Raw genomic sequence first — 16187 nt, forward strand, 5'->3', positions numbered from 1 at the left:
ATCTTTTTCAAATGTGCTCGGTAGGCGGCAGATCGAGGGATACTAGAGGCGGATCTCGGAGCATTGAGTTGTGGAGCCCACAATCTGGTTGCAATGATGCTCCGTGACCTGAGCAGCTGGGAAAGTGTAGCCCGATTCGCGGCAACATTTTCAGGGCCAAAAAGGTTGACCTGGATAGTCATGAAAATTAGGTAGCACCTAATCAGGCTAATATAGGAGGACTCAACCGGAAGTAATGTGTTAAACGGTTCCGGGTTGAGTCCTGGTAGAAAGGGGGATGGTTTTATTCGGTAGTCTGCTGATAGTGATTGGATAATACCATCAGCGGAAGCCCGACACTCCGTGCGTAAATGCATTTCCACCTCCCTCCGGAAAAAAAAGAAAAAAAATTATCATCATTATTATTATTATCATTATTCGTAAGTTTTAAGTTTTTCTTATTAACCGTATTAATGTTACAATTTACTTAGGAGGCATAAATCTTAAACCTCCTCTTCAAAACTTCCAAACCAACTGATTTTAGATTTCCAGAATTTTTTGAGGAAAATATTACTTGTACATATCACTGATGAGAACTATCCCTCTAAAATATCGTACATTTCAATTATCCTCGTTTAGTCCTTTATATAGTACCTCTGCATTTTTAACTTGAATAGATTAAGTCTTAATGACTTTCATATTGGTTATTTGATATTAGGAGAGGAGGTATAAGTCCTGAGTTCTACCAGATAACCTAATACCGAGTATTAAACTTGTTTTTCAGTTGTCGGACAGGAATTAATTCAAGTCCATCCGTAAAAGAGCCCTCACGTATCAGATATCCAGGATTCATTACTAGGATCTCCACCGAGAGCCTAGATGGATCACTTCTGCACTCACAGACACGAAAATCGTCAAGAAGGGGCAATGAAAAGAGGTCTGCAGTGACGATCAACTCATCACAGTTTAGCGGTAGTTCATTCAGTATATCTTGTGATAATACTGAAAAATATCTATATCAAAGACTTTCTCATATGTGTATCTTTGAAACAATTCGTCGATCTCTTCATCATTAGATGATTATAAGCCCTGAGGCAGGACCTTTTGGATTCCCTAATCAATATTTTTTTCATTTCCAACTAAACGTGCTCGACTTCCTGATAGTTTAATTATCTTTTAAATTTTAATCATTTTTGACATCCTTTTGAATTTTCTACTGATCCTTTCAGTTCTGTTTTAATAAACATTTCTCTGCTCGTGATCTGTCACTACTCTGAATTTATTGAATTATAAAAACAAAAACAAAAATAAATTATAAAAAATAAACTAAAGTATCAAAAAAAAACCTTTCCTTATTAATACTCCTTTTTTCACTGTATCGACTCATTTAATTTTCTCTAATTTTCTCTACTCCCAAATTTTTAAATGCTTCCAGGCTTTCTTTTTAATGCCTGTGTTTCACATCAATACAGAAGTTTTAAACTTGTAATCTTACAACTTAATAATTATTTTATTTCTAATAAACGCTCTTTACCCATTTTGTCTCATTTATTTACTCAATTCATCCCAGTGTTGTATTAAACAGTTGGTAGGATGATTCTGAAACCCACCCAGATGTCACCAAAATTAATCGTAACTGTTAAAAAATAAATATTTCTGGATTAATAAAATTTACTTCTGGATTGGAAATTGATTGAAGAATTAAGGATGTTGATGTTTTATTTTTAATAAAAATTTAATTTTTTAGTTTAAATTTTGTTGTTTTTAATCCTTAAGTAGCTATAACGCTTTGTGATGAACTGTATAACAAGCGTTCTTCTACATCTTTATACATGAATCAAATTCAGTTTTTTGCTCTCCTTTGTTGCAGTTGTTTAGAATCGTTTTTTTTTTTATTTGGTAAAGTGAAATCCACAGTTACATTATGGCAACAGTAATTTTTCAGTTTTAATACAAAAGAAAATCTTATATTTAGGAACAATAAAATGTCAAAATATCAATAATAAATTTTAACTTAGTTAACTTTTATGTATGAACGCATAAAAAAATAAACGACTGCTTCTTCGGTAAGTTTGCTGTAATATTTATGTTCCACGTTCTGAAATGAAGAAGAATTATTCTATAACTATGCCTTTCGAAAAAAAATCGGTAATGATGGGGAAATATTTTTCGACGTTAGTTTAATCTTTTAGAGATAAACTTTTTTTAATTGAATGTTTTCTTTTTCAACATGAAAATTAATCGAGAGTAGCTTACAAACTTGTGAAATAGTTTCCTACTTAAAGCAATTTTTTTTTGAAAAGATATCTCTAAATGATGCGAAAATAGTATTTATTAAAATATATTGAATTGTCAAAAATAAAAAATTTAGGCTTACTTATGTTATTTGATCTGTGAATTTTATTAAACCCTAGACCAAACCGTGATGAACATAACAGTATCGATTTATCTCTGTAAGTTATTTCGAATACATTCAAACAAAATTAAAACTGTTTAAATGTATTCAGAATGAATGCTCTTTTGGTGTAGTTGAACGATAGAAGATTTAGAATGATTTAAGGGAAAAGGTAACATTATACGGAAAACGAATGAAAGAGAAAAGGGAAAGCATGTGTCAGAGGCACTTAGTTGTACAGCCCGATCTCCAGGTCCAATGGGAAAATGGTCCATGATTTCCTATCTTCTGAAACCAACAACAGTTTTACAAACTGAATGGTATTGATTTGGTTCTGAAACCTACGGGGAATGATGCTAACTTCTTTATTCTGTATATAACATGATCTATAACAACTTTTATCCCTTTTGACCTCTGTTTCATCATAACAGTTTGAAATTAACTTTAGACAATATAAGATTCATATACGCCCATTGTATATATATTTTTATAATTTTTTCAAAGAAAAAACTTTTTCGAAGAAAAGTACCGTGTTACTTTTGGTCGCAAAGTGGGAGTTGTGGTGAAGAAGAATTTTCTTTACGTTTTGAGCAATGAAGAGCACAACAATACCATTTACTTAGAATGGAGTTTACCTTTATATATATATATATATATTATATAATTAATATTATTATAATATTATTATATATATTATAATTAATATTATTGTTAAAAAAAATTAAAAATCGTTTTTAAATTCGTACAGTATAGTATATTTCATAATTATTTAATTATTTATTCCGTGTGCTTGGTGCATAAAGTAAAAATTCTTTTTTTTCGTATTTTTTTTTTTATATATATATATATATATAAAACTACTTAACTAATTGATAAATTTCATTGAAATTTGATGAAGATTGTTTGATTCGTTCTTGCGGTGCTCAATTTAAGGTCGAAAATATTTGAGGTTATGTTGACTTTATGTTGGTGTATTTTTCTTACACCAAGTTTTTCTTATGTAGTAAGTCACAGTGGTGAATGAGTTAAAATTTGATGCTTGTGTGTAAGGTCTACTGGTTAGTCAAACGTATGTAGTGCGTTCGTTGTACTCTGAAAATCAGTGCATTTCTGGCTGCGAAGTAGTGATGGCATCAAAAGTTAAAAGTCGATCTTCTTGTCCGGAACTGCGTAAGAGCTTTTTAGTATTTATCTATATTATAATCAGATAATATTTTTTTAATCTTGATTCTGTCATAATATTTGTTTTTGTTTTAGTGTAATTTATATTATTTGTATCACACTCCATATTTATCCAATATATAAAATCCCACTTAAAAGATATTTTTACTTACATTATTTGAAATTCATGAAGTTTATTAATAGTAATTTGGCGTTCTTTATACGTTAGGGAAAATAAAAAAAATGTAAATAGAAAACTGTGATTTTAGTGATAGCTTGAAAAGTATTCTGTAAGTGAGAGTATCGCCACCAATACTGTCGATAAGATTTGAATTAAAAACTTTTATTTTAAACCAAAGCTGAAGGCATTACTAGTTTTTTGGTATGTAAAAATTTAGTTATTAATGAAAAGTATTATTTATTACGTAAGAATTAAGTAGAGAAATGGCTCTAGAATATTGTGGAATGAGGATAATTATTTGTCACCGGACGACAAAAAAGCAGCAGACTCAATTTTTTCCATTTTCTGTCGGTTAAAGTAAAACTTCGTATGTTTTGACATTATAACATTAAAATCGAATTGAAATCCTGAAAAATATCAGCTTTATTGACAAAAGTATTTACTATCTAAGTGCATTTCATATTCCTTTACCTTTTTTTTAAATAGGTATATAGAAATATTTCTATTGATTATTGATTATATGATTATTGTTAATTTCTAAATATATCGTTTGATTACCAAAGTTAACGGCAAATTTTAGAACAAAGATAATTATTTGTAAATAATTATACTACCTTAAATGAAAAAAAAAGGACAAAACGGTTTTAAAATAAATTTTCGATGCAGAAGACAATTTCGTGATTCACCTTTTTATTCTTATAATATAATCTACGAAGATATTTGGGCGACTCAAATTTCTGATTTCGCCTGCTATATCGTTGTATCATAACAGATTACAATTTTAAAATTTTGCTGTATAAAAATTTCAGTTTATTTTTTATTTGTATTAAGAATGGTTTATTCTATAAATTATGGATGTAATGCGTAAATTTCTTCTTTAAACCATTTATCCAAAATAAAAGATTCTATGTTATTTAGTGATAAAAGATTGGATTTTTTATTGAAAAATAAATTTCGTTGCAGGCTTATTTAGTTGCACTAATTTATTCACCTTAGGTTCATGCTCAATTCTCGGTTATTTTTAGTGATTAACTCTCTCTTTCCCCCTCAATCTCTCTAATAACTTTAATATTATTGTAGGGAAAATTAATAATGATTCTTTTACAAAAATAAGTGGTTTTTAAGGAATTACAGAATAACGTATAAAACTATTATAAAATAATTCGAAACTTACACGCATAAAATTTTTTTCTACATTTTATTCTTTTATATGAGAGTTCTTTATAGAACTTTCAGATTTTTTGCTGTTTGAACATCCTTGTGGGGGAAGTGCAATCCCCAGCAGTATTTCTTTGGGGCAGAATGTCGGCTGGGCATTATTAAAGTTCATAGCTCGACAGATGTTACGTTCTTTTATAGAAGTTGTACCAGCTGACTGACTGAGCTCAGTCTAAAGGTACTTATAAAAAAGAATAAATGTAATAAAGTAAATTTGTCACAAATATCAAATACAGACGTAAAAATCTTTTATTAGTATTTCTTTAAACGACTAACAAAAATAGAATTATTTGCTAAGAATTTCCTTGTTTCCTTTTTATAGTGTTATCACTGTTCTATAATCTATAAAAAAAAACCTTTTTATTCCGTTGATGAAATTATAAAAGTATAAATTTATTCTGAAGATTTTTTTTATTTTTAATAAATATTTTTAGTCTCTAAAGAAAAAAGAAATTACATTAAAAAACAACCAAAACATTTTTGTAAAACCAAAAACATAACACATTACTTTTCTAAATAATAGTTGATTACAAAATTTGTTTTAATACTACTCATCAACAAAATCACATTTTCAAAAATAAATATTATAAATTTATTTACTTTGTCTGCGTTATTTTTTTAATATATATGTATATATACTAAATTATGGATTCATATCTTGCATATTATTTTCTGTTTCTTCTTCTTCAGATGCAGGTCTTTTTCTTTTGCGGAGTCTGTGTTGTTCTGAAAGTATTTTTGTATTACTTTGTGTTTCTTTATTATTTTGATCTGATTTTTCAGATTTAGAATCTTCCCTAAAAACATAATATCATAAAAGTAAAAAAAAGTATTATAATTGTGTTAATTTTGATTAAAAAACAAATATATATGCATATGCTTAAAATTGTTTTTAATTTATATACGATCACATAATTTCTAATCGTTTAACTTTTTTATTTACAGTAAATTTATTTTATTATATTTTTTGTTTTATTTAAGTATATTTATTTTTCAGTATCAGTTTATTAATAATATTAAAAAGAGTTACTGACATCACTGAAGTGGAATCAGGGTTTTATGATGGTATGTGGACCAAAACAGAGAGCATCGCCTGGGTTTGCCGCTCATTAAAATTCTTGAATATCTTGATTACTTCAATATGTCAATAAAAATTTGTTCTTAGAAATGCATAGTGTGGAATTAGAACCCACACTAAAGTTGAAAACTGGCATTGAATGCCCCATATAATAGAAAAGAGAACAATGGTAATTTATAATAAATTCCCGTTACCTACAAAAAAAGATTAATCAATAAAAGTACAGGAGGGCTCACTTTCAAAGATGAAATAACATTCTATCTACCTCAAATATTAGATTTTTGCGACGATGCATTTATGCTTTATTATTTGCTCCTGCTATTTCACTTACTAAAATTAAGCTGCAAGTAATAAAGCATTAGCACCATCTCTTATTGAAAATTTTCCTAGCATTATCTTTTCAAGCCATCTACAAGTTCCATCTCTGTTCATTATACACAGAGAGTGAGGATAAGAGAAGAGATTTATTATATTTGGAATTGTACTCAAGATGTAGCAACACCACCAACCATCATTTAATATTAGAAATTCTGCCTCTGTTGAAAGAGAGATTAACACGTACAATTACTTCGTTTCGTTAATGTGTAATAAATTATGAAAGTTAGTAATTATTACAAATAGCAGTTTTTTAATATAAAAATGATAATCTTGAAAATGTTGTATCATTTCTTAACCTTTTCTGTTTAATACTACCATTAAAATATTTTTAATTGCATGGTTAGTTTATTATGTTATAAAAAAACTCAATAGTGACAGAACATCCTGTTAATTTAACTGTAGATGTTACTATTTAGTATGTTCAACAAAAACATGGACTCATCATTAACCTGATAATTAACTGATAAAGTTAACACGATACTGTCAGAATTTAAATAATAATAAAATCACCAGTACCATGATGAAAAACCATCTCATGTCAATCCTCTTGCAGTAAGGCAAAAATGTGCCAATCCACTTGCAGCTAATGAAAGATTTTCATCAGTGAAGAACATAACAATTCATCTTATATTATTTTTTAATAATAAACACCATTCTAAAACTCATCACCTCATTGTGAATACAAAATTATCCCAGGAATGTGCTTCCTGGGGTATATGGTTGTACACCATATGCATGATCAGTTCCTTGACACTAAATATTAAATCACACTGATAGGTTGGATACAATCCCTTTTATTCCAGTTACAGCTTTATCTTTCTACGCTTGATAAAACTATCACATACAAATAGAACCAATTTAAAAAATACACTAGTAATGTATTCAAAGTGAAACTAGTGATTCACTTTTAAACTGAAAACTCTTTATATTTATATCAAACATATCATTACCTCAGAATAAGTGAAAACAGGACCCTAAACAATTTAGTTTCTATTATTTTGAAGTTCCTACTATCATAATTACCCTGGAATAGGGTTTTTCTTTTATAAGTTTGAGTCCGTGTAAAGGCAGTTGCTTTTATATGCATTTGAATGCTAGATTGCGGATACCAGTATTCTTCTTTAGTAATTGGGTTTAAATTAACTACACGTCTCAAGAGTGGTCGACCTGAGTCTGTTCCAGACTACATGTTTACTGATACTATTTACTCTTCCACTGAATTATGTCTGCAGTTATGTCAGGCTAGGTAGCAGTAATTGCATTTGCCTACACACACACACACACACACACACACACACCCAGACCTAACAATATCTGAAAAACTAATTGAAGAAAACAAATAATAGTTTAGTAATTACATGAATGCAAAAAATGATCTTTTCAATTTTTACTTCCACATAATTGTTGACTAAGTTAATGAATATTATTTAAATTAAAAACCAAAATAGTAAAAATTTAAAAAAATGTTTATATGTTAAATTTATAGTTTAGAGTAGATAAATTTGATATTTTCTTACCTTGAACTATATAATTAATTAAATTTATAGTTTTAGTATATAAATTTTATACTTTCTTACCTTGTTTTATTATTTCCTTTTACTTGCTTTGAGGACGTTTTAGTGTTTTTATCTGATCCTTCTTTCTTTTGTCTCTTCTTTTTATTAGTTGTAGCTTTTTCATTGCCATCTTCACTACTTGAAGAGAGTGAAATGATATCATATTGAACTTTTGGTTTGGTTTTTCCTTCTTTTTTTCTAGTTAATTTTTTATTTTTAATTTTCTCAGTTCTAAAAGGTAAGCCACCTTTTTTTTCAGCATTTTTGCCTGATTGTTCGTTCTTTTGTGTCTTCTTTTTAAAAGTTGTAACTTTGGTATTGCCATCCTCACTGCTTAAAATATCTGAAATTAAATCATACTGAATGATTTTTGGTTTGATTTTTCTTTCTTTTTTTCTAGTTAACCTTTTTTTTATAATTTTCTCAGTTTTAGAAGGTGGCTTATTAAAGATGCTCGGAGCTTTTGCAGGTCTAGTAATTTTATCACATGTTGAACATTTGCATTTGTTTGTTTTATGTAATTTTGATCCTTTTTTATTGATATTTTTAGATTTGGGTTTAGATTTGGAATTTCCTTCAGGACATTGTGCGAATGTATTTTCTACCAAATTACTAGCCATCCTTTTATCAGATATTACTTTTAATCTAAAGTTTCCAGTGGGTGTCATTTCTAAAACTCTTCTTGATAAAGCACGCCTCATTGCATCTTTAGCTAATTCTAATCCTTCTCGTTTTAGATCACTTATGCTCGTAACATTACTTAGATTATTAGATTGCATATATTTAACTGCTCCACACACTGTAGGTATTAATCCCATTGGTATTGTCTTTCTTTGCGGCATTTTGTGATTTAATGAATAAAACTCATTCCTGACTGAATGCTTTTATACATATATTAATTTATTATGATATAATTTAATTTTGTGCTTTTTTTAAAACCTTTTCGCTGTTACTAAGTTACTAAAAATAAGTAAAATTGATAAATACTTCTTACATTGTATTGTTTTATTTATTTAAAGAATATTCAATAAGTTTTATTTATTATTTATCTATAAAAAGGTTTTACAAGTATGATCTACCTTTTCATAATTTTTCCATGCAAACAAAAATAATCAGTATAATAAAAATATGGATGGGTGAAATCTACTTAAATTATCCTGGATAAATTGTTCGCATATCACTATTAACTTTTTGTTTTAAAATATGACCTCAGACATGGTACAAATATATTTTAATAAGGAAGTCGAGATTTATATGACTGGTGAAAAAATGTATAACCATCCCAAGAACTGATCCTGAGGATTTAGAATTAGAGAAGTGCTAATAAAGCAATATATGTTGTTGGAAGAGGATATTAGGGAAATTTTATCATGAATAAAAACTTAAATTTTTATTGATATTAAGTAATAAAAACACTATAATAACTTTGCAAATTTGTTTTTTTAAAAACTGGGAAAATAGAAAATTAAACTCCCAGTGTTCACTAATTAATTTTACAAATCAAAATTCATTGAACAGATGACAAATGATGATAATCATTAAATTAGTGTTAAATAAAAGCTACATTTCACTTTCAGTATTTGTGAAAGTGAATTATTTAATATTTAATTATCTTAAACAAATCAAAATTTATGTAACCCAGACATCAATTTTTATTTTTTCACTATTTTTAAGATATAATATTGTTTCTTTCTACTTTAATTTTATTCCGCTATTATTTATTCTCTAGGGATCATAAGTCCTTGATATTGGTGAGAGAGCTTGCACGTTTCTGAAGCAGTTTAGCTGTACTTTAAGTGGTTATTGGGAATACAACTGATTAAAGGTTGTCACAGACTGAGTAATGTAAACTGAAAGCTTTGAATGTACAAGGCATGCTTAAAGTTGTGAGTGCTGCATGGCTTTAAGCAATGAAAACAAATTGAAATTTTTAAGAATACATATTCTTCTGTCCTCTTTCCTTTAATAAAATATGATAGTTTGAATATTCTGTAAGTAAAATGGTCTCCAGTTGTAGCAACCAGAGGAAGTATTTCCTCTGCCACAAGTATTCAAAAGGTAGCCACAAAAAACTAAAAAAAATATTACATTCATTAGACTTTCAGTTTGGAAAGTCAGAACTTCAAAAAAAGTTGGAAGATTAGACAATTTAAGAAGGGGAATGGATAAAAAAAGGTTATATGTATTTTATTTTATTAATAAACATCAGACATTCCTTTGCTCACAATTTAAAAAGAAAAATTAAATAGATGAAATTATAAGTGAAAATTACAAACCCTTGGTATGAATTGAACCTAAGACCAGCTGATGTAGAAGGTAGTGAACTATCACTACATTTGCTAGCCAACTAACCAAAACTTAGAAAGAAATGTAGTAGCAGTAATTAGTAAGGATAAGTGGAAAAATGGGCTTGATTTTTTGTCAGAAAATTACAAGATTATTAACACAATCAGGTAAATAGTAATAATCAGTAGTAGTAACAATTAAAAATTGTAGATAACCTCACTCCTTCTGATTCATTACTGAGCCTCCAATACAATCCTCCAATACTGGCAATTTTGTAAACATTTCAGGAAGTCTAAGTTATAACTGCAATTGTATTTTTAAATTATATTGAAAATAGTGATCATGAGTGACATTTTTATCAGGAAGAGGTAAAATAATATAGAACTTTCTTTTTCTACAAACTGGATCTCAAAACAGCAAAGAACTTCGATGCATTACGCTTTTAGTACAGTTTGACTTATAATGGTCAGTAGATTTAGTGTGTACTAATGATGGGCAATGGTTTTGTAATCCAGTCAGCATTCTCTTTACCTAGTTCTGAACTAGCTTTTCTTGATTTTATTAAGAATCAGCAATTTTATATTGAATATGAATTTTTTTTCTGGACTGCAGCCACAGATCAAAGTTTCATAACAGTAATTATAAGAATTTTCATAAAACTTGGTGCATTGTTATGAACCTGTGGTTGTTTGTTTTCAGTTTTTTCATTTTCTCATCAACAAACTACAACTTCATCTTCTATTGTCTAAAGTATTAACTTACCATATTGGGATTTTAAGCTTTTAACATGATTGTGTCATGATCCATACATGAAATTCCATGATCCATCATAGGCGATTATTAATGAATGCTGTGGAAATTTTTCTGACTACTTTAGCATTCCATCTTGTAGAAGATACAGTGTAATTGTATCCTCTATGAAACTATAAAACCACTCAAAAGCATACACATTTACCATGTTTAATTAATTGGATTTGATAGGTTTCCATCATAGTTATTTTAGATTTTGTCAGAATTCATGTGCACTTCTTCCTCATTTTCATTCATAATGAAATCTAATGGGATGTAAAAAACAACTTCATCCAAGCCATATTACCTGGATTATCTTAATAAAATTAAGTAAAATCCTTTTGATAACAATACTAATTATGCTATTCCATGAGAATGTAAAGAAGGGAGAGTTTAGAAGTTAGGGAGTTAAGATTGTTTGGAGAAATGAAAGGACTTTCAGAACTCTACATAAAATATGAATCTTTACTCTTTTAAAAATCATAAAAAAGACTTAATTATCCAAAATATAACTTAAATTTAAAAATGATTCAGCAGAAATTCTGAAATTTAATAATAGTTAATAGAATCCAATCTCTGCAACAGAGTGATTGTGTACCAACTTTTCATCTGGGATCCTGGGTTTGAATCTTGGTTAGGCATGGCATTTTTCATATGCTACAAAATTTCATCTCCATATTACCATGTATAAGCTTCTCTGTAATCTTCTGTGGTGAATTAGTTAATCAAGCAAAAAAAAAAAAAAAACACAAATTAAGCAACATGTGTAATACTAATACTGATAATTTTGTTGTAACAAATTATAATATTACCAATGGATAAATATAGGCATAAGTTGTGAGTAGCAAGGAAGTTTATCAGTTTTGAAAAAATGAAATGTGTAATAATGTTAAAATTAAAACAAAAATAAACTGGTGATAACATTTTGTGTAGAAAACAATAAATAACAGTAAAGAAAGAGTTAATAGGTGGTATCAATCTATAGATCTAAACAAAGAGAAAAGATTACTTGATAACGTGTTGGAGAAAAAATTGGAAATGGATGATGAATTAAAAAAGAACACTAAGATATGAATTTGAAATTACTCTGAATTATTTAAAACAGGTATAAGCCTGTAGGATAGATGATTTATTACACAAATTATGATGTTATCTAAGTGAAGTGGAATTGAGTGGATAGAAAAATGAAAGTGTAAAATACAAGAAACTGCAGAAAGTCCAGTCAGATTTGCAATCTGTGTAGCATTGTGTGGCAACAAAATATGGACTAATAGAAAACAACACACACAAACAACAGTCTATTGAAATATGGAATTATAAAAAAATACTGAAAAATAAGGGGTTATGGTAGTTTAAAATAAAGAAATTTTAAAATGAATTGGACAAAAACATTGCCTTCCACAAATTCTTCGCAGAAGAATTCAGGGTTAGTTAATTTATTAATGGGAGGAAATAAAAGACAAAATGTACTTGTTTTTTTGTTTATCATGAATGAACAATAAAAAATTAATTACCAAGTTATTAGTACTAGTTAGATAATTTGTCACATAAATATACTTATAAGTATTTTTAAGCTATAAATATATTATTTACAACACAAAGTAGAACAAATGTATACATATGTCATTGACTGATTATTAATGGTATATATGAATGCTTACTTCTCCATAAAGTATGTATCCTACAGGATTTCCCATAAATGGAATTAACACCTGTGATCATTAGTCACCACTAAATGTTTCATTGCACTAACACTGCCTTTTGTTGTTTTTTGAGTTTGAGGTTCTAATAATCCATATTAGAACCTCAAACCTTTTGACTTGCTTATAATAATTCATATCATATATGATATGAATTATATATATGATATATATATTTATTTATTTTTTTTTTTAATGAGATTATCATTACTTAAAACAGCAACTAAGCTCAGTTGGATTTACAGTTGGTCTTATCCAAATTCAAGTTAGTAATTTCCATGATCAGCCGGGATTTGAATCCAAAAGTGTATGACCAAATTATGGTAATATCTAGTTTAACAGAACAACTGTAATAACTGCAGAGAAATTATGATACTCACTTTTCATCCAACCAATATACAGAGTGGACACAAATTTGTCATCTGTAGTGGATAGAATTGCCCTACCCAATATTAATGTAAATTGCAGTACACTACTTTGGCAATATTAGAGGTTGCCCTTGGCCAATATATCACCCAGTTCCTTACTTTCCAAAGTATATGATTCCAATTCAAATAAATATTTATAGATATGCATAAATATGCCACTATTTTAACACATACATTATAGTAATACATTACACGTACAATAATAATTATATGTCATGTATCTTATTATGCTTTTTGTAACAAAACCAATATTAAGTTAGAAAACAACAAACACAATGTGTGCTAAATAAAATTTGAATTTTATTAAAATTCAAAAATATCTAAGTTGTATAAATATTTAATAAATTACTCTATTAACAGTTTATTCAGTTTGTATTTTATTTTATTTATTGGTTACAGGAGGACGGGATGCGATTGAAGCAGGACAGCACAGATGGATCCTTGGTTGTTCCTGCCTCCATGTCACGTAATATGTAAGTATTAATATAATTAGTTTTGTAATAGATGTATGTAGATACACACATACTTTATTGAGACCAATAAAGTAACACAATCCTTTCCCTCCCCCAAAAAAAAAATCAAATCATTCTAAAGGTTGATGAAATTTCATGGCTAGTGCACAAAATTTATTTTCAGACATTTTTAACATTATAATACATTTTATTAAATTATGTTGAGACATCTAGACAGGGAATCAACTCATTGTTAAAGAAGCAAACATATAACCTTCTTACTAAACATATACCTACTTACTATAATACTTACTCCAATATTATAATTCCTCCATTATCTTGTTTTAATACAGATAAGAAAAAAAATATTTTTATGTTGTTTTCAGTTATTACTGTAGTGCACTCAACACTCTTGGTGCTATCATAAGCACACCCAATGCTACATGTTATTTTTAATGAATCCTGCATTAAAGGAAATGTTGATTTAATGTAATGATGTTTGTGTAAAAACATTCACTAGTACTGGTTAAATTTGGCACCATTTTAAGGCCAATTGATCAGTTTATTTAGGCATTAGTTGACTAAATAAACACCAATAATACACAAAGGAATAACACTTATTATTATTACTATTATCTTTTATGACCACATAGGATCTCTTTAGTCAGTACATTATCCAAGTCTCTTTGATGGGACTGTTTGGTCCTCCCAGACAGAACATACTTTTTCATTCATTCCGATTTTTGTACCCTTTCTGAATAAACTGTTAAGAGAGTAATTTATTAAATATTTATTAATGTTCATGTTGTGAGTCTTTTTCTTTTGAGTGTGAAGCAAATGTTTTTGTTCTCGATTTTCTTATTTAATTTTATCTTACTTGTGGTGTCCGCTGATGTAAGGTCAGTTTCCTTCAGATCCTCTCTTATTTCTCTGGCCCATCTGCATCTTGGTGTTTTTCTAGTCAAGAATATATTGTACTAGACGTCTTGAATCTTGCATCCTCATGATATATCCAAACAATCTTAGTCTCCTCTTATCCATGGTATCAGTTCTAACTCTTTGTACAAGACTAACCCACCTATCTGGTATTTTTTATTGGTGCAGGTTCTTCCAATTCTTCTTTCAGTTTTCTGGAGTGTGTCTGTCTGATTATTTGTTCAGGTGGAAGAGTGTTTATGTTGCATAAGTAAAACTTATATTCCTTGTATAGTGTTACTCATTTTTAGTTATCTGAACCCAGGGGAAAATGGTAAACTATCTTGATTTACTCTGGATCTTAATAGATCATCCTTTCTCACTAACCTGAAAATCTGAATCGCCAACCTGAATCTGGAATGTTGATCTGCAGGTTGGGCTCTGTAGTTGTTTCATTAAGAAACCTGGTGAAAATTTGTGATATTGATGTAATTGTTAGTTTTATTAAGGCTTGGATCAACTGTTACTAAAATAGAGACTGCAATAACCAATGTACACCTGCATAACTGGAATTCAAGGTCACTGAAAAGTAACTATTGTTGTAATTGGGCTCAGAAGCTGAGTTCATCATCATTATAGGAAAATTTCTTACCAACAATTCAGAATTATTACCTTATCACTTGCTTAAGTGATAAGTTGAACAGGGTTAGCTAAGTACAAACTTAGGTTTGTACAAAGTTAAATCTTAGGTTTAAGAGATTACAGCACTTTTACATATTTCTTTGATAATAAACCTGTAAATTTTATGTTTGTGGGAAATGTTTCTGAAAGAGTCATCTGTAAAAATGTCAATGTAAATTGTATTTTCCTAAAACTGGGAACTAGTTGATTTTGATTGTTGTGAACAATATTTGTTTCAGTACACAATGGACAGACAAGTTTTCAGATACAATAACAGAGAGAAACAAGAGCAGTTACAACATCAAAAATTTTACTACTCAACAAGACACCCTCTCCTGTGTATTCTACACATCAGATGACCTTCATCTGAGTCATTGTCAAGGTAATTGTATAAAAATATTTTTTTGTTTATTACCAAATTATATTTGAATTTAAAAGTTTCTGGGAATGATACATATAATAGTGGATAAAATGTAAAATGTTACTGGTTCTTCTAGACAAAATTTTTAGAATGTATTGTTATTAAGACTAGAATACATTTAATCTGTATCTGCTAGAAAAACCACAAAAATAGAATTTGAGAGATATCTTTGTTCATTGAGTTAAGCGACAATATTACTTAAGTTAGTTTTTTTTTTTCTTAAATGTGACAGAAAATTAATGTAATCCAGATACAAAGCAATATTTATTGAAAAAAATATATTTTTTTAATATAATTAAGTTAGCACTTATTAGAAATGTTTTTTATAATTTTGAAAAGAGATTCTATAAATCTACATAATTACTTCAATACATGTCATAATATTCTTTATAATGTGGTTAAAACTTTGTTTACTTCTGTATCCAAAATAGTAAAATTTGGCAGTTCTAATATTTGTTTTTCGGTTAATTATGCAAGTTAATTCAATGAACATTTTATTAAAAAAGATTCATGCAAATAAAAATCAGAAAAAGAAGGTCTAGATAATGTAAAGGACAAGTAATACAAAA

General features: G+C 28.4%; 1 protein-coding gene across 1 annotated transcript in view; it reads left to right on the forward strand.

The window, feature by feature from the left end:
* The first annotated feature begins 3458 nt into the window (after positions 1-3458).
* LOC142319879 (uncharacterized) overlaps positions 3459-16187 on the forward strand; it is a 55723-nt gene continuing 42994 nt past the window's right edge. Inside the window, exons 1-3 of the mRNA XM_075357552.1 lie at positions 3459-3544; positions 13549-13622; positions 15437-15579. Coding sequence (XP_075213667.1) covers positions 13558-13622; positions 15437-15579 — 208 coding nt within the window. The 5' untranslated portion in view covers positions 3459-3544; positions 13549-13557. The remainder of the gene's footprint in view (positions 3545-13548; positions 13623-15436; positions 15580-16187) is intronic.

The sequence above is a fragment of the Lycorma delicatula genome, chromosome 2, assembly GCF_047948215.1.
Source record: "Lycorma delicatula isolate Av1 chromosome 2, ASM4794821v1, whole genome shotgun sequence".
Taxonomy (NCBI): domain Eukaryota; kingdom Metazoa; phylum Arthropoda; class Insecta; order Hemiptera; family Fulgoridae; genus Lycorma; species Lycorma delicatula.